The sequence below is a fragment of the Myotis lucifugus genome, unplaced genomic scaffold (genome assembly GCF_000147115.1).
Source record: "Myotis lucifugus unplaced genomic scaffold, Myoluc2.0 scaffold_0, whole genome shotgun sequence".
Lineage (NCBI taxonomy): Eukaryota > Metazoa > Chordata > Mammalia > Chiroptera > Vespertilionidae > Myotis > Myotis lucifugus.
In genome coordinates, this window is record NW_005871048.1 from 60,040,457 (window position 1) to 60,065,998 (window position 25,542).

A 25,542-nucleotide genomic window follows, 5' to 3' on the forward strand; every position below is an offset into this window, starting at 1 on the left:
TGCTTGGCAGCCTGGGTGAGGGGATGATGGCTGTTTGCAGGTTAGTCACACCCCTTCAGGGTGGGGGGTCCCCACTGGGGGCCTGACCGGCCTGGGTGAGGGGCTGATGGCTGTTTTAAGGCTGGCCACACCCCCTTTAGGGTGGGGGGTCCCCACTTGGTTGCCTGGCCAGTCTGGGTGAGGGGCTGAGGGCCATTTTCAGGCTGGCCAAACCCTTCCGGTGACGGAAACTCCCAGCCTCTCCTTTTTTTCTTTTTCTTTTTTATTCTGGGATTTATTTACCTTCTATAATTGAAACTTTGTAGCCTAGAGTGGAGCTCAGAGCTGGCCAGGGTGGGGCAGGAAGCTTGGCTTCCTCCATCACTGGGGTAACCAAGCCTCCTGCTCGCTCCAGCTCCGTGGCTGCTGGCCGCCATCTTGTTTCAGTTAATTTGCATATAGTCGCTCTGATTGGCTGGTGGGCGTGGCTTAAGGTATAGCAAAGGTACAGTCAATTTGCATGTTTGTCTTTTATTATTGTAGATAATTTTGTGTATAGTGTAATTGCGGCCCTTCTTATAATGATAATGATGTAGATAACAAATTTTACTGTAACCATTTCTTTTTTAAAAATATTTTTATTGATTCAGAGAGGAAGGGAGAAAGAAACATCAATGTTGAGAAAGAATCATTGATCAGCTGCTTCCTGCACGCCCCTTACTGGGGATCCTGCCTATAATTCTGGCATGCACCCTGACTGGGAATTGAACCATAGCCTCTAGGTTTATAGGTTGACACTCAACCACTGAGCAACACCAGCCAGGCTGCAAACATTTCTTGATCAATCTTACTTTCCCCACCAATCTGCAATAGCATCCTTGCCATATATTAAATGTCCATATATAATGGATTTGTGGTTGGTTCTTTTCTGTTTCTGTTTGTCTATATACTTTGACACTATCACATTGTCTTAAGTTCTAATTCTGTATAATAAGACTTGATAAATGGTAAAGCAAGTATGCATAATCTTTGTATTAACTATAATATTTTGTTATCTACCGGAGTTCTATGAGAATTCATGCTAAGTTCTATTTAAATTTCTCTTTATTTTCCCCAAGTGGAACTTGACATCACACACTATGTATGTTCTCCCATAAGAAGGGAATGATTCTTTGTGTAAAGAACTTTCTATTTTCTCCAAGTTTATTTAGATTTGAAACCTTGAACTTTTAAAAGATCGTGTGACTTTTTTTTAACCAACTGCTGTGCTTTTCTTAGTTTAATGATGAAACTGATTGTTCATCCCTTAGACTCTGACAGCATACAATGAAGTCTGACAACTTTCTCCCACTCCAGTTCTGAATAACATATAATTTCCTTGATATGACAAAAAATACCACTTTAGCATTCATGGCATGCCTCAGTGTTCATTTTTCATTTTCCTGTAAGTTAATGAGTTTAGCAAGGAGTGCCATCATAAAGTTGTCTTTTGCCAAAAGTCCTGCTGTAGCATATGGAGCTAGTGACAAGCTACACTATTAAGGAGATTTGTTTAAAACCAAACCTCTAAAGTGTGCATGGAAATACTAAATACATCCCTGTGTGTTTTGCAGACAATCCTGGTTTGCTCAGCCATGTCACAGTGGGTATTAGAGTCCTGGATGTCAATGACAATCCACCCGAACTTGCCAGGGAATATGATATTGTTGTCTGTGAAAATTCTAAGCCTGGCCAGGTAAGTTAATTGCTCTCTTCCTGTCATTTGAATGGAAAAAAGAAAAAGCAGCTCTATTTCTATTATTCTTTTTTTTCATTTTATTGAATTTGTTCAGTAATAAAACTATGTAGGTTTCAGGTGTAAAATTCTATAATGCATCATCTGTATATTGTATTGTGTGTTCACCACCCCAAGTCTCAAAATGCTATTTTTGTGCCCAGTAAAAATAATTTTACAAAGCTTTATTTTAAGTCCCAGGTAGATTTTTTTTTAGAATCACAGGAAATAAATTTTCTCCAAATCCCAACTGTAATTCAAAAACTAACTCATCCAAGCATGCATTCATTATACCAATAAAATGATATTGAATGCTTTGTGTGTCGCCCCCCAGTAAATGAGAAGGAAACCGTGAACTTTTCTGTGCTAATGAAGCTTTGAGACTAGATTGGGGGAATGCACTGGTTTATCCATTTTAGAGGGCCCAAGTGAGTGACACGGGTAACCATTGTGTGATACTGGTACAAAGAGATGATTAGGTTTTAACAATGTGAAGAGTGTGTATGTATTAAGGAGGTGGGAGAGCAAAGGCAGGAGAGAAGAGCTTGAAAATGGGAAGTGAGTCTGCGTGTATGTGGCACCTAGTTAAAGGAGAATGGCGATTCTGAAGGAAGGCCAGGGTGGCTGATGCACATAAAACAAGTGGGGGGCTTTGGAGGGGAAGTGCATTTATTTCTCTTCTCTTCTTGAGCGTCTCATCGTTTCCAGAAGTCAGATATGTCCTCATAGCTTAGCTGGGTCTTTGCAGACCCAAGACCATAATCAAGGTATCAATCAGGGCTGTGCTTTTACCTGGGGCTTGGAGACCTCTTTCAAATTTACAAGGTTACTAGCTACATTGAGTCCCTTTCAGCTGCAGACCCGAGAACATCAGGATTTTCCCAGTAAGGACACTTACTTCACCATACAAGTAAGGACTGTATTTCTGGTGAGACAATGCTAGCAAACAGCTTTATAGAGGGTAATGTAATCAGAAGATTGATGTATCGACGTTTTTGCCATATTGTATTGGTCAGCAGCAAGACACAGTTTACACCACACTTAAAAGGAAGAGATTACATCGCCATGCATTGCGTAAGAATCACCTGAAAGTCTGTCATAGATGAATCTGGAGATGTAAAAATGGTATAGGTCCAATGGTATAAGTCCAATAGTTCCTTTTATTGTCATTGGTAAACCAGAATGAAGATATCATCCAAAATAACTTCAAATTATTTAGAAGCTTCTGATGAAATTATAATCCTGAGAAACATTGTCTTATATATATTCGTGTATGAGGAACAATCAATAGTGGCTTGCTAGAGTAATCATTGCTTATGTGTTTTAAGTATGCCCAGGAGAGATATTTTATATGGAGAATTCTTTTTTACATAATTTTTTCATATTTATTGTCCACAAAAAAATTAGAAAACATGAATAAGGACAAAGTTGATGAAAATTATAATATTTTAAAGTACAAGTTATATGTTTTAGTCTCTTATTAATATATTAAGATTATCACCTCTGATACTTAAGAATTTCCTATATCACCATTTTAAAAGCAGTAAATAATTTTATGGTACAGATATATAATGATTTACTTACCAAATCCCATTTTTAATGTGTCAGAAATGTATGCATAAATCCTAAATATTATTTTCTTAACATACATTATAAAGGTACAATTGATGAGAAAAATCTTTAAAATTTAAAATATAAATACAGATTTAAAATATACAGCAACTGAATATAGAATTTCAGTTCTTGGTAGTAAGAGTAAATTAGACATAGCTGAAGAGAAAATAAGTGAATTGAAAAATAGATGAGAATAAAATATCAAAAAGATGAAAAGAAAGTATCAATACAATTATGAAAGACATGCTACTTGCAGGTCTACCATATAATTTATTCAATTATCAGAAGCAATTGAGCATTTATAAAATATTGCTCTTTTATTCACATAGCTGTTACTGTTTTCAGAAACTAATTACTAGACTTAGCAGCCCTAAATTCTAATAAAATTTGATTAAGTTATGTGATTACTTCTTTTTACCCTTTAAAAACTGTATTTATATTTAGCATCATTGCTGTCTTTTAATGTCGTATGACTTTAGCTGTCAGTATAAGATAATTGGTTTCTTTATGTTGCTCAACATTTGTTTCCAACTCTTTCACCAAAGTGAATTTAGATTTGTCATTGAGGGAATAAAAAAATCATTTTTAAAGTATTGCTTATTGCACTTGTATTTATTCATTGCCAATCTGTGTAGTCAGTTGTAAAATGAACCCTGCTTACAGTGGAAAATAGTTGGTTATGTAATTTTGCAGTCCTGGGTTTATTAAACCTTATGTTTGTAGCATTTCTGAAGAAACTTTGTGTAATTTGATGCAGATTTGGAATGGAGAACTCTATTTAAATGATTTGTGAAATAGGTTTTCTGAAGCATATTTACATGGTTCAGCTCTATGACACTTAATTTTAGAATTAAAGACATTTCTAATATAGATGCTGTGCATCTAAATATAATAGCATGTGACTGTGGCAAAGAGACTGGTCTTTTATGAAAGCAGAGTTTTAAACCACATAACAGTAGAGATCAGGGTGATTCGGGTATTAATGTAAACTGCAATAATATGTTTCCCTGAGTTAATATATTTTCCTGTTCTTTAAGTACCTAGCATGGGGAGGCAGGGAGGGTGCGTAGGTGGGAGGTAATCAACCAAGGACCCTGTATGCATATATGCATGACCCATGGACACAGACAATGAGGCGGCGAGGTCCTGGGGTTGGGGCCAGGGGAGGGTGGTTGTAGCCTGGAGGGAGTTAATGGGGGGAAAAGGAGACATATGTAATAGTTTCAACAATAAATAATTATAAAGAAAAGAAATACATTTTTAAAAAGAAAATCATGCATGCATGAAATTTGATGTCAGTTCCCAAAATAGAGTAAATTCAAAATAATTAAGATGTACCTACACCTATAAAATTTGAAAATAAATGAAGGGAGGGGGAGGTTTTAGGTGGGGTAGGTACATATTTAATACTTTCAACAATAAAGATTTATTTTAAAGAAGAAAATAAATGAAGGAATGCTTTTAATCTCTCTCTCTCTTTCTCTCGTGTGTGTGTGTGTGTGTGTGTGTTTTCCATTGAAATTAAACTTAGGAAATAAAATATATAAAATAAAATATTTTATTAACTAACACAAGTCTCTGCCTCATCACATCCAATTAACAATACATCTTTGTAAAAAAAGTAAAGTTAGATCAGTAGAGATTTTACACTGTGTCAAGGATCAAGCTCATTTAACTAACAAAAGTCATTATAATTATATTAGCAAATATATTCATAATCCCACAGACACCAGGCAGGTGAGGGCATGAGTGGGGGGGGGGTAAGGGGAAATAGGGGGGGATAAGGACACATATGTAATACCTTAATCAATAAAGAAAAAAAATAAAGCAAACTTGTTGATTAATTTAAAGAAGATACGATGTTTTCCATAGAATGCTCTTTTAAAAATATATATATATTTTTATTGACTTCAGAGAGAGAGAGGGAGAAACATTGATGAGAGAGAAACAGTGATTAGCTGTTTCCTGCATGCCCCCTACTGGGGATTGAGCCCAAAACCCAGGCTTGGGCCCTGACCAGGAATCCATCCAGAGACCTTTGGTGCATGAGATGATGTTCAACCACTGAGCCACACCTGTCAGGCATAGAATGCTCTTTTTAATATAAATGTTTAGTTAGGGCTAGATCATTTACCTAATAGAAGATTGTTATTTTTATAAATCTGTGACACTATATTCTTTTCCTAAAAAATTCTCCAGAAATAATAGACTGGAAAACACATTTAAACAAGAGGATACATTTATTTGATAAAATAAATGAAAATTGGTTCTAATTAGTTTTTGTCAAAAGTAAATATTTACTCATGGGCATTATAAAGAATTATTCTAGCAATTGTTTATAAATACCAACTCTATTTTTTATTTTTTTTCTCCTTTGGTTGATTAAATCTGTGACTGTGTTTCTAAAAGTCAGTGTAGATAAATCATAACTCTGAGAGTGTAGAAAATACTGATGACAGAGACATGTCAATGATAGGTCTATCTACCAGAAGTTTAAATCTTCTGGAAATTATAAACATTAATTTCTTAAGTATGTCTCCTAGTAAAAGTCTGAGGAGACAATATATGGAAATCCTATTTGCTAATGAAAGAGAAAAGGTGATTAGTAAAACAGAAAAGTTGAAATATCCCATCTCATATCCAAAAAATATCTGACATCTAGATAAAAATGGAACAACATTCTAGGTTTTTGGAAGCATTTCTCAGAAATGTTATGGAAAAAATTAAGTATAGATGCATGACTCACAATTCTACAACAGTTCAAGATGAATGGTTCACTCTGAAACAAAACTCATGATAATCACCTCATCATTTTCTATGTAGATGACACCAAGAACCCTCTCACCAAGACATATTTGCCAAATGAATTCAGATTTAAAATTACCTTGATAAACATGGAAATATATTTTACTAAAGGTAACAGGAAACCAGGAAATACAACATAATATGAATTATATCAGAGATTTACAAAAAGAGTAAGCTCATGTTTATAAAAATATTAAGAAAATTTAAAATAACACATAAACTAATTTTGAAATGAGAAGAATATAATTGCCCCAAAGAAGTAATAACAAGAAACAAAATAGTCTTTGATTTAAATTACCTGTTCTCCACCAATCCCCTCCAAAATTGCTTTCTAGAATAAGAAGTAAACTTTAAATGTGGCAGTATATTATAAGGGATCATTGCCAAAATAAAATTGCAAATTGGAGAATCACAATGAATGAAGAGTAGAGGTAAGAGGACATTTATTTTCCAAAAGAAAAGCATATTTATTTTATTTAACCCTGAACACAACCTTGAAATTTGTCTTTTTTATTTGTTTTTTAGTAAGTAGCTGACATGTAGAGCATGTAGCTATGTTTGTCAATGCACACACTGTACTCTCCATAGAGAGTACATATACTTGAGAAAAATATTTTAGATGACTTCTGATTATTCATCAATTAGTCAATAATCATAGCCAAGAGACAATAACAAGGAAGAAAACTATCTAAACAGAGACTAGCTCTCCTAATATATAAAAGGTTAAGCGACCGTCTGACTGTCCGACCGGTAGCTATGACATGCAGTGACCACCAGGGGGCAGATGCTCAATACAGGGTGATGCACCCAAGAACCAAAGAGGAGGGAGCCCCATTCTGGGGTTCATCACTCAAGAACTGCCCTCTTGCAACCCGGGACGCCTCGGGGGGGTGTCAGAGAGTTGGTTTTGGCCTGATCCCCTCAGGCCAGGCTGAGGGACCCCTCCTGCCGGAGGGACCCCGCTCACTCTGCAGATGCCCTTCGAGCCCTGACGCCGCCCCAGGTGTGGCCGGCCAGGTAGGGACTGGAAGAGGTTGGCTCCAGGGCATGTAGGGCCTGTCTTGCCCAGTCCTACCCCACTGGCCACATTCTAATTAATTTCTTTTCAATGTGCATGAATCTGTGCACCGGGGCACTAGTGCTTTAAATAAAAAGGAAACCAAAAATGAACAAATATGTGAAAGCAGGATGAAGAATTCTTGGAGGACATAAGAGGGATGGACTTTCACCTAGATCCCTCGCTAAAACAGTACTTTTTGAGTAGTGATAGAAAGTACATAAAGGAGTGGGCCATGTGAATATATGGAGGAAATGGATCACACTATCTTCACTTTCACTTCATGAAAACACATGCTTGTCTTGTCCAACTCTCACTGACCACACCTTCTCAGTGCTTTTATCTTCCTCCTCATGACCCTGACAACATCATGGGCTTAGTACATGGAGAGGATGGTACCTTTTGGTGATTATTTCACTTGGTTAATATTGAGTAAAATATTCTTCAAAATCTCAATTTCTGTAATGGATGAACGATATTTCACATACAGGAAATGAGATTTTTATGGCTCTTTTTGCTCTCTCGATCTCTCTCTCTCTCCCTCTCTCTCTCTCTCTATCTTTCTCTCTTTGTTTTTATTTTTCCTGGATGTGATAAATAGGAAAGGCTGTAAAGAGGATACCTAAGCATTAGGTGAATAGCTTGTATTTAACATTGAGGCATGTGTAAATAATGTTCATTGTATTTATTCAGAAGTATCCCTTTAATTTAAAAAGAGGGAAATATTATCTTGCTAATTTGTTTGGATATCTTTTTTTAAGAGTATACTAATAATGGCTATAGCTATTGATATTGAAATTTATATTCAGTTTTTAGGCCATCTGGAATATGTTGTTTACATATGCCAATATTCTCTGCTTCTTAATGTGCAAAGAATCCAAATTTTGGGATTGTTTTCTCTCACTAGAGATGAAAAATGTCCCATAAAGCTCTGAGTGATGTGGTTTTGCCTGTGCCATTATTTTACTATTCAGATTTCAGGCACATCACACTCCTTAGGGGACTCAAGTTCCTCATCCTTAAAATACAGGAGCTGCACCATGATCGGAAAGGTTTCCTGAAACATTAAAAAAATAACAAAAATACAAATAAAACTCCCCTGCTTTTGCATTTACTGGTTGAGACTAACATATACTCTAAGACCATTCTATATCAACACTGGGATATTTATATTTCTACAAACAATACCTCATGTCTCCCCAAACAGATGTTCAAACAAAATCTTAAAACTAATTGGCCCCAAGGTACTGTGGGTGATAAAGGAAAAAACAAAACAAAACAAAAACTAATGTTTGTGCCATGCTAGAAAATAAAATGTGAATACTTATAAATTGTACCATAATATGTTTCCTGAAATCAATGCAGATTCGAGCAAGTTCATTGGTACTTTTACTAGATGAATGCGAAAGCACTCAGGATGGTACAAGAGGTCTTTTAAAAATCCTTTTGTGTTAACAACTGAAAATGTTGTAATATAATTAAAATCAAGGGAATAAGCCAAGTTAAATTTACTATTCAGTGTTTGTTTTTCTCTTTAGGTTATTCATACCATCAGTGCCACCGATAAAGATGATTTTGCCAATGGACCAAGGTTTAACTTCTTTCTTGATGAACACCTGTCTATAAATCCAAACTTCACCCTGAAGGACAATGAAGGTGAACATAAGTACATATATTTTTTTATCAGTTTTGACTTGATATGGAATAGGCCTGAATAGTTTTGCTATATTCTTTTGTATCCATGGACAGCTTGCAAATCAGCTTCTAGAGTCAGTTTGATGTTAATATGTTATGATCTGTGAATAGCTTGTATTTAAAATTGAGACATATGTACAAATAACTTTCATTGAATTTATTCAGAAGCGTCCCTTTAAACAAGAAATGTACATGTAATGTGCTCTTGGGAAATTTTTAAGAGAAATCTTAGCTGACAAACATGTTTATGAGAACTGCTGGAACTGCTAGGGGTGGAAAAATTTTAAATTAGGAAAAATGAAAAATATATCCTAGGGACAGTTAAGAAAAGAAAGGCAATGTTTGAATCACCTTGCATTAGCAAGATTGCCGAGATGTGCTGTATGAATTATATTTCCTCTTGTTGTTATGAATATTTTTCAAAACATGGGTAGGTAAATATGCATAACTACAGAGTATTGTGGAAATTTTTGAATACCACAATTTAATCAGAGAAGATTTATCATGGTTTAGATCCCTATTTGGTAGATTCCTCCAGGTTGTGTAAAAGTCATTCTTTCATACATAAGGAAAACATCAAGTCATTCAATATGTACAGTTTCTGATTAGCATCAAGTTTCTTGTCCCCAAGATTATCTTTGATCACATTTATCTGAATATGCTGTTATTTAGGATTTAACACTTGCCTCTGAATAACAAAAAAGAAATAATGGTATATGCCATCGTGTGTATGACAAATTGTATTTAATTGACTATTGTACCATATTTACATTTGAAATCCCATTCTACAATTCCAAATATACTTAGTGAAATTAACCATACTAAATATATAAAAAATCAATTAGTATTTCCCCACATTGTAAATAATTTCATGATTTGGGTAGCATTCAACTTTCTGTCCTAGGAGATTGAAATCATGTCTAGATACCCATATTTATATTTCAGTGGGAAATGTTGTTGAAGCACACATTCGTGACTAATGTATAAAGTCCTGCCTACTAGATTAGAATATCTGGAATTTGTGAATTTAATTAATATATTCAAAAGGTCTTACTACAGTGACTTGACCACATTTTCAATGCTAGAAACTCATATAGAAACATTTAAAAATGTGTTTATAATACTGATGTAAATATTTTAACATTTATTTTAATCATACATATAAATGCTTGAATCAGCTACACAATCTCAAGTATGAGAGAACTATGGATAGTTGTGTAGGAGTAAAGATGTTTGAATTTGCCCTGCTGGTGTGGCTCAATGGTTGAGCATTGACCTATGAACCAAGAGATCACGGTTTGATTCCCAGTCAAGTCACATGCTCAATTTACGGGCTCAATCCCCAGTGTGGGGTGTGCAGGAGGCAGTGGATCAATGATTCTCTCTCATCATTGATGTTTCTCTCTCTATCTCCCTCTCCCTTCCTCTGTGAAATCAATAAAAATATATTTTTAAAAAAGATGTTTGAATATTTGTAAGACTTTATTTAAATGTTGAAAATACATAATATTATAAATAACAGAAATAATATATTTGAGATAGAAAAAATAACCTGTTTTAAAATGATCAGGGATTACACTATGTAAATCTTTATGACATATTGATACCTGTTTAGATATGACTCTTTTCTTTTTCCTCTAACTATACACCTCTTTGATCTTTTTTTCAACACATTCTTGATTTTCTTAATCCTTTACAATTATCATTTTATTGGCAGATTATTAAATTCAGTTTATGACTAACATTATATTAGGGTTCTAGACTAAGATAAAAATTTCAGAGTTCTTATTCAATCATTTGGTAAGAGTATATTTAAAAATATAATGAGATATCTTTAAGCATGATATTTCATCTGATTACATCTATAGTATATTTGAACCACTATCTGTGTATATGTTCTCCCACTCAGTGGGTTGTCTTTTTATTATGTTGATGGTTTCTTTTGCTGTGCAAAACATTTTAGTTTGATGTAGTCCCATTTGTTTATTTTTCCTTTTGTTTCCCTTGTTGGAGGAGATATATTAGAAAAAGTATTGCTATAAGAAATGTCCAAGATTTTACTGCCTATTGTTTTCTTCAAGAATTTTTATGGCTTTTTAAATCTACCAGTTAAGTCTTTATTTTGACTTTTTTCTTGTGTATGGTGTAAGAAGGTGGTCTACTTTCATTTGTTACACGTATTGGCCCAATTTTGCCAACGCCATTTATTGAATAGACTATCTTTACCCCATTGTATGTTTTTGTCTCCTTTGTCAAATATTAATTGACCACAAGGTGTGTATTTATTTCTGGGTTCTCTATTCTGTTCCATTGATATATATGTTTTTATGCCAATACCATGCCATTTTGATTACTATGGCCTTATAGTATAGTTTAATATCAGGTAGTGTGGTTTCTCCAACTTTGTTCTTCTTTCTCAAAATTGCTGTGGCTATTTGGGTTCTTTTGTAGTTTCATATAAATTTTTAAAATATTTGTTCTAGCTTTGTGAAACACATCATTGGTATCTTGGTAGGAATTGTGTTGAATCTCTGGATTGCTTGGGATAATATGGTGTTAATTCTTCCTATCCATGAACACGGTATATATTTCCACTTATTTGTATCTTCTTCAATTTCGTTCTTCAGTGTCTTATAATTTTCTGAGTACAGGTCTTTTACATCCTCAGTTAATTTATTCCTAGGCATTTTACTCTTTTTAAAGCAATTGTGAATGAGATTGTTTTCATAGTTTCCCTTTCTGATAGTTCATTATTGGTGTATAAAATGCAAATAATTTCTGGATATTTATTTTGTATACTGCTACGTTACTGAATTCATTAGTTCTAGTAATTTTCTGGTGGACTATTTAGCATTTGCTATATATATACAGTATTGTGTTATCTGCAAATAATGACAGTTGTACTTCTTTCTTTCCAATTTGAATGACTTTTATTTATTTTTCTTGTCTGATTGCTGTCACTAGGACTTGAAATACTATGTTGAGTAAGGGTGGACATCCCTGTCTTATTCCTGATCTTAAGGGAAACACTTTTAGTTTTTGCCCATTAAGTATGATGTGGGCTATGAGTTTGTCATATGTAGCCTTTATTACATTGAGGTATGTTCCCTCTATTCACACTTTGTTGAGAGTGTTTATCATAAATGGGTACCAGATTTTATAAAATGCTTTTTCTGCATTGATTGATATAGCCATATGTTTTTTATCCTTTTTTTAAATGTTGTGTATCAATTTTAGCAATTTGTAGGTGTTTTACACCTTGTATTCCAGGAATAAATTCCTTAATCCTGGTGTATTATCTTTTTAGTGTATTGCTGAATCTGGTTTGCTAATATTTTGTTTTCTTTTGTAATACATGTGTCTGACTTCATCTTTATTTGTTGAGGCATCTGTCTCAAAGATAGTTATCTGTAATCAACCATTACCAGCCACAGGCTGCCTCCCTCCACCCCATCCCCTTTGTTTTAGAGATCTTGACTAATTTCAATAACTGATCATTTGGACTGCTTTTTTTCTTCTTCTCTGCCCACATTTTAAATCCCCACTTTTATGTTTCACATTCATATAAAGCCCACAAAAATCTAGGTCTCTACCCTCAACCCCACTAAAAGCAGAACCCCAAGATCCATATGCACACACTCATTCTCTACCTGCAACCTCGTTGGCCCCAGGTGTGCCATGTAGTTTCCCAGACATGTAAGCAACAAACCTTCTTCCAAAGTTTTCTGGTGGTTATTGCTGAGGCCGTCTTGCAATCATAATAAGAACCACAAGGGCTGGTCCACCCACAACAGAGGTTATTCGTAGTGTGAGATAAGGAGCACACAACAAGGTGCTCCTTAAGTATGGTACTAGTACAGGTATACATAGATAAATGAGAGCAAATTTAGAGGGCTAAAATAAATACTTGGATGTCTAAGTCTATGTATAAATGTATGAACCTCACAGAAGGCCAAGGTAGTATTTTTAACCATTGTGGGAAGGAAAATTCAAAAAGTACATTGAAAGAGACCAACTGACTATATATCTAGAGAAACTAAAATTAGAATTCCTTGTGCATATATACACAAATAAATTACACATCGATTAAACAATTATTTATACAATAAAAAATTTAAGAGCTTTAGAGGAAACTGAAGTGGACTACATTTTGTAATTGGGGTGGGAGGGATTTTTTTATAAAAGACATAAATATCACATTCATAAAATGTTGATAAATGTGATGATATTAAAATTATTTTATTTCTGCATCAAATTATTTCCAAACAGAACTTGAAAAACATGTCATAACCTGGTGTAAGATATAGCCATACATACAAGTGAGTAAGGATTGATACCATGAATATATTCAAAACATCCCACAAAAAAAATAAACATTCCAAAGAGAAAATAAAACAGTTAAAAGACAAGAAAGAATAAGTAATTAACAGAGTGATGCTAAAATAGTAAATCAACATATGAACAATTGTTCAAAACTATTAGTGATCTTAAACATAAAAATGGAAAAATAATAAAATGTCACATGTAATCCTTAGCCAAATATAAAAATATAAATAAATCTGGGAATGTCAGTGGTTCAATAACCACGTTTTGAAGATGTGTACTGGTAGCATTCACACCTTGCTATTGAGATTATACCCTACTTGCATGATAGGTAATTAGTCTGGATACAACTTTATGAATGCCTTGCAGAAGGCTCCACACTCCTGGGTCAGGGCAGAAGGCTCCACACTCCTGGGTCAGAGATAAATGACTTGATTTCTCATGACATGGGAAGCAAGATGTCATGTTTTCTCTGATTTCCCTTACCCCAAAGTCTCAAGAGAGTGACATGAAGTGGCCCAGGTACATGCAGAGGAATTTGGGATTAGGATATCCTAATATTCTACAATGGACTGCCAGAAAATCAGGTTGGCCTTTGCCCCGAGGTAATCATTAAATGTATTGTATTGGGTGACAACAAACCTGCCTTCCATTCTGGGAGGAGACACGCTCTCTCTCTTGCTAAGACTGCTCTGAATGAGAGCTCGTGCTGTGTGCTGTGACATTAGTAACCAAGTCCTTCAGGGGTGACCCAGGAGCCTTGTGTCTTCTGCTAGCATCCATAAAAGTAGAGCAGGCTAACTTGTTAGCACATGACTACGATAAAATCTCAATTATATTTCTTGACACTTCATTGGGTTAACTCCTAGTAAAAACAATTGTAAAAAAAATCTGTTTTTTTAATGAAAATTTTTTTTCTATATGTATGCTTAGCTTATCCCAATGACATATGCTTTGATAGCATTTCTGCCAGGAATCATGCAAGCTAGCTCATATCCTCATGCCACATAAGGTCTTTATCCATTGATACTCTGAGGAGATTCTCCTATTTACTACCCACATCTGCTTACTAAATAATTAAATTTAAACCATATTCCATGTTTTCCTAGATCTTTACTATCTTTAGTAGATCTTCTCTGTCATATTTTTTATTCTTTCATTAATTTGGAATTTCCTAATTTATCTGAACATGGGAGAACAGATGTCATTTTTAGTGTTCCATCCTATTTATATAAAAAGTCTTTTACTTGGGGCCTGTTTTTTTTTATAATTCACTGTGACATATGCTGGGAATAAATTGTTAGAAAACACCAGCATGCAACTTTCATTCTGCTCAAGGAAGCAAGAGTCCTATCAAAGAAAATATGTCCATCCAAAGAAAACATAGTCAAAATACTGACTGCTTTAGTTGACAGCCATTTCTTCCTTTTTATAGAGATGGCAATTTTTGGTGAACTTTTCTGTCTTTTTAACACTTTTTTTAAGAAATATTTTCCTCTATTTTCTTGAATACGTTAATCTTAATGATTTTATAATCATTGTTAGTGAATTTTAGTATCTCAATAAGGTGACAGGTTTTTGTGTTTGATTTTCAGAGGGGTACCGGAGAGGCAAGACTGGGACTAATGTCCTATTTGTTGTTAGTCTAGTAATTTTTAGCTGGATGTCAGGTAGACTGTAAACCTAGAAGAGTCTCAAATGACAATGTATTTCTTTAGAAAATAGTCACCATTTTCTATGATAAGCAATGAAAGAGGGAGATTATTACGGTAATCAAATCAGAGTTGAGCTAAACCAAGGCCAATTTTCAGTTTCCTTTAGGTTCCGTCTATCTCAGGTTTGTCAGTGTTTCTATCATGGCCCTCTAGGGCGGCGGTTCTCAACCTGTGGGTCGCGACCCCTTTGGGGGTCAAACTACCCTTTCACAGGGGTTGCCTAAGACCGTCGGAAAACACATATATAATTACATATTGTTTTTTTGATTAATCACTATGCTTTAATTATGTTCAATTTGTAACAATGAAATTGGGGGTCACCACAACATGAGGAACTGTATTCAAGGGTCGCGGCATTAGGAAGGTTGAGAACCACTGCCTAGGGCTTCCAGTGGAGTGCCTGTTTCTGCACCAGGGCCACTCACCCTGGTCACTAACTCTAATCATTGTGCAACAACAAGAGGTGGCAAAACAAACAAACAACAACAACAAAACCTCTGCTTTGTATTTCAGGGCTTTTCAGCTTAGAATTTTAGCTTCCTCCTCCTAAACTTCCAATTTCAACTTTCAATTTAACAACCGTCTTTAGGGAATATCATTTTTGTGGTTGAGACAGCTCAGTTTCCAAATTAATTACAGGCCCTACAGACCTCTATACAAATCCTCCTAGTTCCCCTGTCCCGGGGTTAGAATTTCAGCCTCTTGTCAGTTCCTAGTATAATAAGCAGCTACATCGTAATCAACAGTTCACCTCTCCACACTTTTGACCTCTGGAATCTAATCCCTCTAGTTATCTCGCTTTAGCAGCTGTCTCATGCCATTAAACAGAATTTCTTGAAAGATTCGGGCCTTTCTCTTTGTTATCAGTGGGAGTATTGGTCAGTCAAAAACTGTTTTACTCAGGCCTACATTTTATAAAGCAAGAGTCATTTGGGAACAGTCTCATTCAATAGTTGGGATAAAAAACTGGGCTTGGAAGAAAGGACACTGTTCAATAATAATCTAACCTGGAGATGCTGGCTGCCTAGATGTTTGCTGATTTGAAACAGATATCTGTCCTTTGAAATTTAATTAAATTGGTTCAGGACCCCATCCTATGTACTGATCAAAACCAAGATACTCTCCAAAAATTGTATGCGCGCGCGCACACACACACACACACACACACACACACACACACACTACTGAGCTCTATTTACTAGACTGACATTTTACAATGGCTGTCCAGCACATTCTACTCCAGCTTCAAGCTATATTACTATTTACCACCATTCCTCTCCCTTCTTAGAATGTTTTTTTCTCTAAAAGAATTTCTGTAGTCAGCTCTTAACTAAACATTGTTTTTCTCTTGCCACTTAATCTTTAAGGTGATAAGCGCTATCCTCTGTCTACAAGGCAGTAATCTGAGCTGGCCAGAATGTAAGGCATTAAAACACCCACCCCGAAATGTAGGAGAAACTTGCCATCTAATTAGGGAAATAAAGATGATATTCAATGTAAGTGACAATTAGGGGCAGTGAAATGTGAGTTACTTTAGAGAGATCACTAAAGGTCATATTGTTGAAAGAGGAAGAACAGGGTTTGACTTAAAGCAGTAATGGCGAACCTATGACACGCGTGTCAGAGGTGACACGCGAACTCATTTTTTTGGTTGATTTTTCTTTGTTAAATGGCATTCAAATATATAAAATAAATATCAAAAATATAAATCTTTGTTTTACTATGGTTGCAAATATCAAAAAATTTCTATATGTGACACGGCACCAGAGTTAAGTTAGGGTTTTTCAAAATGCTGACACACCGAGCTCAAAAGGTTCGCCATCACTGACTTAAAGGATAGCGTGCTCCACCTGGTAGAGCCAATCAGAGAAATCTTTCCAGTGAGGTGGGAGATGAAGACGGCAGAGAGATGACACAATGCAGCATCAGTTAAATCGGTCAGAAGGCTCTAACAAGGAAGATGTGGCAAAGCAGGCATTATAATTCACTATTAATAACATTAGGTAATAAGCATGTGCTATATTCTGTGCTCCAAAAATGAATACAATATTCTGCCATGAATACTTTACGGACTCTAACAAACTGTGGTAGATAGAAAAAAACTGTAATAAACAGAAATATTCAGCAGTTAACTTAAAAGTTATGAACCCTTACTTATTAAATACTAAAGACTTTGATATGGAAAATAATCAAGTGAAGGAATTACTTTCTTTTTACAACATATATAGCGAAATGAATATTGTATTGTATGTTTGATAATGACCTTTTTATCATGAACTAATATATTGATAATGAAACAATTTTATTTAAAAATCAGGTTCAGAAGATTTTTAAGTTCCAGCATTTTTAAACTGTTAGTACTCTAAAACAATGAAAACGCATGAAATGTTTTCTGATTAAAATGTAGTGTTTCCTGCTGTCACCTACTCTTTAAATAGTGATAAGTAAGTTTTTAATGTTAGCATCAAAAAATCCATTGTATAATTTTGATTAACCAAACGCCTAAAGCAGATGCGCTATAGCCATGCCACAAAGTCTATGAATAGAGGCTCACAACACGAGTCTGTGCATACAATTACTGTGTTCATTTATTTTGTATTATAAAAGGATAACCTCATCCCCCAATATAAAATTGCCATTAGTCTACAGAGTAAGTCTGTTCTGCTTCAGGATCTTTTATGCGGCCTCTTGAGACTACGTTTTACTTGAGGCAAGGCGTTTCGCTAGCCTAATTCCTAGGCTTAATACCAATTGTCAAGTGTATTTACAAATCTTACACATTTTAGTAGGGGGAAAAGTAATTTATAACTCTTATACACTTGTTTCTCAGTTTTCAGGGTCCTAAATAGCATTTAATGTGCCTTTCAAATTTGAAAATCCTTATTATAATTTTGCTGATAATTTGCTATCAAGGACATCTCCTACTTATATTTACCTGTTTCCTTCTTCTCATATGCATTTCCCACTTTTGCAGACACTAGCATTTTTAAAAAAATAAATGAGTCCAAATAACACATTCTTTTAAAAGTAAAGAACTGCACTAAAAATTTCCATTTTAAACAAAAATGGAACAAAGCTTTTGTAGACTGTTCTTTTCATTTTGAAGATAGTTTTTTATTTAATTTTATTACTTTTTATTTAACTTTTATTACTTTTTATTATTTCTTTGCAATATTTATTTCTAGTTCAAAAAATGAGGTCATGTTATTTATAAATCTTTAATGATTTTTAGAAAAATACTTAAGTAGGGAAATACTGCATTTTCTTATGGAATATGGGTTTAGTGAAAGAATATCTAACTTCAAGTTTACTAGTACATTGCCTTGAGTTTAAGATAAGGAATACTTTAAACTTTGACCATGTAGCTAATAAAAAGGTGTCTTTTCTTTCAAATGTCAGTTCATTTGTAGTGAAATGCGGTCATTTAGTTTCATATATACTGGAACCCATGGGGAATTTTAAGTTTATTTCATGCTTCTTTAGCATTGTCAGATTTGTAGTAGTCAGTATTCCCAGTTTATTTCTGTCCTTCAAACCAGAGCTCACAGCTGGTGGTGTAATTTCTCTACAGAGCATAACCATTTACAATTCTGTTTTTAACCACAGGGCTTCAAAAGAGCACTTAGCGGTTCCTTCATTCCTAAGTAAAAGAGTGCCATAGCCTGTCCTGAGAATAAGGCTGCCAAGGAAGCCTCAAATATCTCCTGATGGATGTGGGGCAGCTGTGCCTGCTGAGTCACTCACCTGGTGGCAGCGATGAGGCTGATTTTGCTCTGCCATGAATCTCTTTCTCCTCTCAGTCCAGCCTCACTCAGTCTTCACTCACAGCATTTATCCAGTCACACCTGATAGAATCATGCTATTCTTTATGCAAGGTGGACCCCAATGCTTGACTAAGGAGAGGCAGACAGTCCATGTGCAATCTTCACCCTGAAATGGGGAAGTGTGATTTACAGAAGTAGTGATTTGATTTGTTTTAGTGGACCTGATGCTTTAGCTAAGTACAAATGTGCTTTTCTTGTCTCCTTATTTATTTTAACCTCTGCTGATTTTTTTACTTTTATATATCATTTGCAAATGGATTTGTCAGCTCATACTTCCTCTCACATCCTTATTCTATACTACTCACAGTGACAATAAAAGGACACCTGATTCATACACTCTAAACAAAAAAGTAAAAACAAAATTAAAGTGTGGCTAATTTTACCATTTTTTGATACTTCATTTTGCTTTCCTTCTTAATATGCACTTTTGCCTAATTCCTTCCTTGCTTGGAACCAGGTAATGAAAATGCCATGGGAATCACCTACTCCACCCTGTGCCTTTAGGCAGGGGAACTTAAAGCAAAGCTCTTGGAGGATTTATCCTTATACTTTCCTGCAGTGTTTATAAATTTAGTGACTCAAACAGAATTTTTTCTACTTTGGCTGCTCCATTCCCTACTAAAAATAATAGCATTTTTTAAAGGTAAAAAATAATAAATAGAGGGTTTAACCTTTTTTTTGTAAACTGCTGTGTTTTTTTAAAAATATTTATTATATATATTGATATTATTATTGATTTCAAGAGAGGAAGGGAGAGGGAGAGAGAGATAGAGACATCAATGATGAGAATCATTGATCAGTTGCCTCCTGCACGCCCTACAGGGGGGATCAAGTCTGCAACCTGGGCATGTGCCCCACCAGGGAATCAAACCCTGACCTCCTGGTTCATAGATCCACTAAGCCACGCCGCCCAAGCTAAACTGTTGTTTTTATCTCTAATTTAAAAATTATATTATTGTGTTGTATTTATGAATCATTTTGAATTTGGGGTTGGATTTCTATTTTAAAATGTTTCTTTTTTAAATTCTCTATCACCTTCTCTGCCTAAATTAACATTCTTATGAAAATTTATGTGTTATTCATGAACAGATTTGCTGATATTCTTCAAGATATATATTTTTGTTTCATATGTATTTATATTCATTTTTTAAAATTCTCTAAAGTACAGAGTCATATTTAAACAGGTAGACATAATTAATATCAAAGGACTGGGCAGTTTCAACTCTGGTTTTAAAATGTCAATAATAGATGTAGCTTCCTTACATAAAGAGATGTTTTCCTGCTGTGAGTGGGGGAATATGGCTCAAAAGGAAATGCAGAATCAAACTACTTTATGGCAATGGGTAAAAATGGATAGTAATAGATTGCGTATTAATCCCCTCTGAGAGCATAATCTAAATGTCTCTACATGCCTGGTGGAATTGATAGAGTTGGTTATAATTATTATCCCCATATTATTTCTGAATCTAAAAGCAGAAACCTAACACAATGGATGGTTTTGTTTATCTGGGCTTTAAAATTTATCAAGAAGGAATGAGGCAATGGTCAAAGGAATGACATTCCAGGGTGCAAATAAGAACTTAATGACATATTGAATCATACATTTGTCGTTTGGCAGAAACACAAGTGAAGCCAGGAGAATACTTACAAACTTAAATGAGCAGGCAAAATCAAGAGTCTAAAAACTGAGATTAGGTAAATTCCAAGATTAAAAGAAGGGGAAGTCAGGTAACATGAGAGAAAGAATACACCTTCAGTGGAGAACATGAGGAGATTGTGCTGCTGAATTATTACAAGATATATTAGTTCATTTCTGTTTTAATTTCTTAATACGTGTCAACATAATAAAGACACCGTAACAAAAGAAAAATTCCTGCTGAGTGTAGTTCACATCATTATGTATCAAGTACCTATTATGTGGAAGGAGCTTGGCAGGAAAGCCAAAAAGCATTGCTCCATGCCTGGGCTTGATAACAGTTAAATTATGAATGGATCTTACTGCCTCTGAAAAAAAAAACACAGGAAAAAATGAAAGCAATATGAAGCCATGAATATTTATCTGACTAGTAGAAGCTAAGGTTCTATTTCCAACTTTCCCCTCGGACATACTGGTATATACATTTTCTTAATCCAATAAGAATCTCAGTCGTTTCTCCTGTTCTGATGGATTTGGAAATACTATTTTAATAGCGTGCACCAGGAAGGTCATTAAACTAGCAGACATAAAATGAGGAATAACAATGCAAAAATAACCCCGCACCCTGTGCACCAGAGGCCAGCAATGCCAACAGGGAGGGGATTGGTGGAGAAGAGGCAGTATGACATTGTGGTTTTGAAGGCTCTAGAATGTAATGGGATTGTATCCTGATCATTCACTAGCTCTGTGATTTCAGCCAGTTTAGCCTCTGGGACTCAGATTCTTTATTATCAAATTATTGTTTATAGTAAAAGTGATATCCCTTAAAATATAAGGAATTTAACATCCTGTCCCTTTGTAAAAAAAATGAATCTCTATTGTTGAAAGTCTTACAGAGGTCTCCTTTCTTTTCCCCCGTGACCACCTTCTGCCCCTCACATCCTCCTAGGCCTTCACCACACCATTATCTGTGCCCATGGGTTATGCATATATGCATACAAGTTCTTTGGTTAAGCGCTTCCTGCCCCATGCCCCTTCCTTTTGAGATTTGTCAGTGTGTTCTATGTCTCTGGATCTATTTTGTTCACTAGAGTTTAACATCCTCTCCGTTTTAAGGTGTGTGGATTATCATGCAAGCATTTACTGTAGTGAATAGCATTTAAAAAGTACATAAAAATACAATTACTATTTTTTTCTTTGTTGACTTTCCCATGAAGTGTTTGCTATAAGAAGAGTGCTTCAAATCACAACTAAGTCTAAAAAAAGTTTATCAAAGAATCTGTTTCCCCCATAAATATATTGTCTATACCAGTGGACCTTAAACCTTTTTGTACATGAATGTCATCTAAATATTTGCTAAATATGTAGATGTCCATGCCTCTCACTTATATTCATAGTCACCAGGTTTGAGTTTGGGACCACTGACTCACCCTAAAGTTCAGTATCTATTGCTTTCTCCCTCCTCTGCCTTCCACGGTTTCCCCTCTCCTTTAGCTTGGACTTTATTAATTTTTCAAATAGGTTTCTCAGTGTGAGAACCCATATTAGTTACTCTTTAGTAACTGCCTCTTTATGTTCCCTTTTCCATTTCATAAACTAAAACCCAAATTACACATACCCATTGTATTCACTAAAGTAAATGTTATCTTTAATGGCGCTTTACTAAGTACATTTTGTTTTGCTTATGTCTGTCATAGATAACACAGCCAGCATTCTGACAAGGCGGAGGAGATTTAGTCGAACTATTCAGGATGTGTATTATCTCCCCATTATGATCTCTGATGGTGGAATCCCCTCTCTCAGCAGCAGCAGCACCCTCACCATCAGGGTTTGTGCATGCGAGAGAGATGGGCGCGTGCGGACCTGCCATCCCGAAGCGTTCCTGTCCTCCACTGGTTTGAGTACAGGAGCCTTAATCGCTATTCTTCTGTGTGTTGTCATTCTCCTAGGTAAGTCCTTCTAAATCCTAATGTTGTTTGATGGCAATTGTGAGTGAACTCTGCAATGGCCAGTAGTGCACTAGACAAGCGAGAAAGATGGAGAGAAGAGAGGGATTTTGACAAAATAAATAAAAATGTATAAGGTGAATAGCAAAATGTGGCTGCACAGATTTCATTTCAATGTACTTTCTCAAGATTACTGTTAATCTAGACATGATTTGATTCAGATGTGACAAAAAAGTTGAAAGAGCAGGAAAAAGGAATGGGATATGAGAGAAATCATTTTGGAATCTATTTTAGAAACAATTGATAGTCTAAATCCCATATTGAACAGGCTTTTACAATTAATTTCAAAGAGCAAAAGTGGCATCGTTCTAAAATTAATCTCAACACCAAATTTAAAAAATTGCTTTCTTGTAGAAACGTCTACTAGTCTAAAATATTACTTAATTTTCTATGTTAGCTGAATTCTAAAGTTAGTTAGTCTAAATAATTTGGGCCTTAGAGATATTAAAATTTATTAAAATACAACAAATAGGACTTTTGTTTGATTAAAAGCAAAATACTTCCTCTAATTTTGCATTATTATTGTAAAAGTCTAACTTTTACGACAACCTCATTTGTGGCTGTTATTGATACAAACTTTTTAGAATTGCTTTTTAATACAAGGCAGCAAATCTAGATTTTTAAAACAAGAAAAAATGATGTAAAGGGTATTTCTGCTTTATAGTTCAAAGTAGAAATATATTTGTTTTTCCAGTGTGTTCTCTCCCTCCTATCTTTCTCTTGGTAGCCTTAACTTTTGTTCTTTTCTTTGTACTATCCATACAGAAAACAAAAACCAAAACAAAACAAAAAAGCAAAAGCTATATGCTTTGGTGAAACAGATATATTCTTGCAAGATATGTTTCCTGTTTTGTTTCTGGGGTGGAAGCCAAGTTACCTGTACAGAAGGAGTGGAGAGCAAGGTGGGATCAGGCTGAAAAGTAGAATAGAGATTCAGGCAGGATTGAGGCAGGTGAGGACTTCTTGGAGATGGTAAATGCGGTGGGATTTGTTCCAGGAGTATAAATAGAGATTTAAAGTAGTGAAATCTCATCATGAAGTTTGCATTTTGGAAAAAAAAATGACTGAATGAAGCAGAGAACAGATCTCACAAAGGCAAGGAGCCCCAGGCAAAGTGACTAGGACGGAAATGACGCATCTCATTCAGACATAGCAGTGTTTGCATCAGCTTACTTTGAGGGAAATGGCAAAAAGGTGGCTAATGTCAGGATTTTTAGGTGAAATCAGAAGCTATCTTGGATAATATGGTGCAGGTTCCCTGATGAAAATATTTATCAAAATTTTAACTAAAGGCCTAACCAGTTTTGCTCAGTGGACAGAGCATTGGCCTGCTGACCAAAGGGTCCCAGTTTGGATTCTGGTCAAGGGCATGTGCTGGGTTGCGGGCTAGATCCCTAGTATGGGATGTGCAGGAAGCAGCTGATCAAAGATTCTCTCTCATCATTGATGTTTCTATCTCTCTCTCCCTCTCCCTTCTTCTCTGAAATCAATAAAAATTTACTTAAAACAAATTTTAACTAAAGCCCCTGAGATTCCATTAGAAAAAGTGCAATGTTAATAATTTCATTTCTGTGAAGAGAAATTAATGTCTGTGACATAGTGTCCTTTTTTGAAACAACATTCCACAGTCAAAAAATAAAATAGCTGATAAGAAGTGATGTTGGATAAGTTTGATATGTGGCTAAGTTAGAACAGTATCAAATGCCACCTTTTATCTCTGGCTGAATGTGATCCTGATCTTCCCTGAGCTGGTGGACTTCAGAAGCACACTTTGTTGAAGCCACTGCAGCTGGAGAATATAAAGTGATAACAGACTAGGACTGCTCTGTGATAAACTCCAATGTGATCATTAAGTCAAGAAGAATGAGAGAGCAGAGGAGACCAAAGGAAAAGTCAGCGAAAAAAGAATTTTAATAAAGTATAATGTCATAAAAGTCAAAGGAAGAAAATGTATCAAAGGGAGAAGACCATTCCACAATGTCAAAAGCTGCTAAGGCTTTAGATAAATTGATTACCAAAAAGTATCAATTGCACTTAGCAACGTGGGTATGGAGGTTTGGTGCACCATAACAAGAACTATATTATTGCAGTATACTCTTTTACACATGCATGGTGGAGAAGGAAATCAGGAAAATCAGACTTTCTGGAGTGTTGTTGTTATTGTTGTTAGTTTGTTTTTTATTATTTCAGAGAGAGGAAGTGAGAGGGAGAGAAAGATAGAAACATCAATGATGAGAAAGAACCATTGATTGGTTGCCTCCTGCAGGCCTCCTACTGGGGATGGAGCCTAAAACCGGGCATGTGCCCTGACCTGGAATCCAACCGTGACCACCTGGTTCATGGGTCAACCCTCATCCACTGAGCCACATCTGTCAGGCTGGAGTTGTTTTGTTTATTTGTTTTAATGTATATATTGATTGGTCACAATACTGTTTTCTTTAGATAGTAACACATTACATTTTTTGTCTTTGGAAATTAAAAAACAAAACAAAACACAAAAAAACAACCTCATAAACAAACCAAAAAACAGAAAATGAAACAACTACAAACATTGATCCCTTTAGGGTTTTTAACTTAAAACTACAAAGTATAGAACTTAATGAGTTTAATATAAGTTCTTCCAGAGTCTTTATTCTGACAGATTGTTCAGTTGGGAGAGGCATGTTACCTTTGGCTTTTGTTATCATTTATCTTCATAAAACTATTTTCTTTTACTAAGATAAGACCTTAAAAAGCAATTGAAAAATGTTAATATTCAGGTCGATTGAAGGTGTATTATGTAAAATAACATTTTTTTATTTCATGAAACAATATTCTCATTTAACTTATTTTATAAAATTTGATTTTCCCTTTGGGATAAATAAGAGACCATTTCTAAATTTTATGCTATCCCTAAGCACTAAGGAAGCCAAGATGCTATTTTTATTGGAACTCAAATGTGTTCTTATAGTTTTACCCAAAGGTTGCCTAATAATTTCTTAAGCTTGGGTTTAAGCAATCACTTATAATGCAATTTATATCTTATGAGATTTTAGGTGTAATTATTGTTTTTCAGAAGATACGAACCAACAGACTCAGAATATAGTCATTTGTCATTTTAAAACAATGTTTGTT

At 35.1% G+C, this 25,542-nt stretch overlaps 1 protein-coding gene across 3 annotated transcripts in view; it reads left to right on the forward strand.

Moving 5' to 3' along the window:
• Nucleotides 1–25,542, forward strand: part of CDH18 (cadherin 18) — a 215,025-nt gene that overhangs the window by 183,127 nt on the left and 6,356 nt on the right. The window contains exons 8-10 of one of the 3 annotated variants that reach the window (XM_023752842.1): nucleotides 1,593–1,714; nucleotides 8,768–8,885; nucleotides 22,120–22,371. In XM_023752842.1, coding sequence (XP_023608610.1) covers nucleotides 1,593–1,714; nucleotides 8,768–8,885; nucleotides 22,120–22,371 — 492 coding nt within the window. Of the gene's footprint in view, nucleotides 1–1,592; nucleotides 1,715–8,767; nucleotides 8,886–22,119; nucleotides 22,372–25,542 lie in introns of those variants that run through there. The other 2 variants (XM_023752871.1, XM_023752901.1) reach the window with 2 other exon arrangements.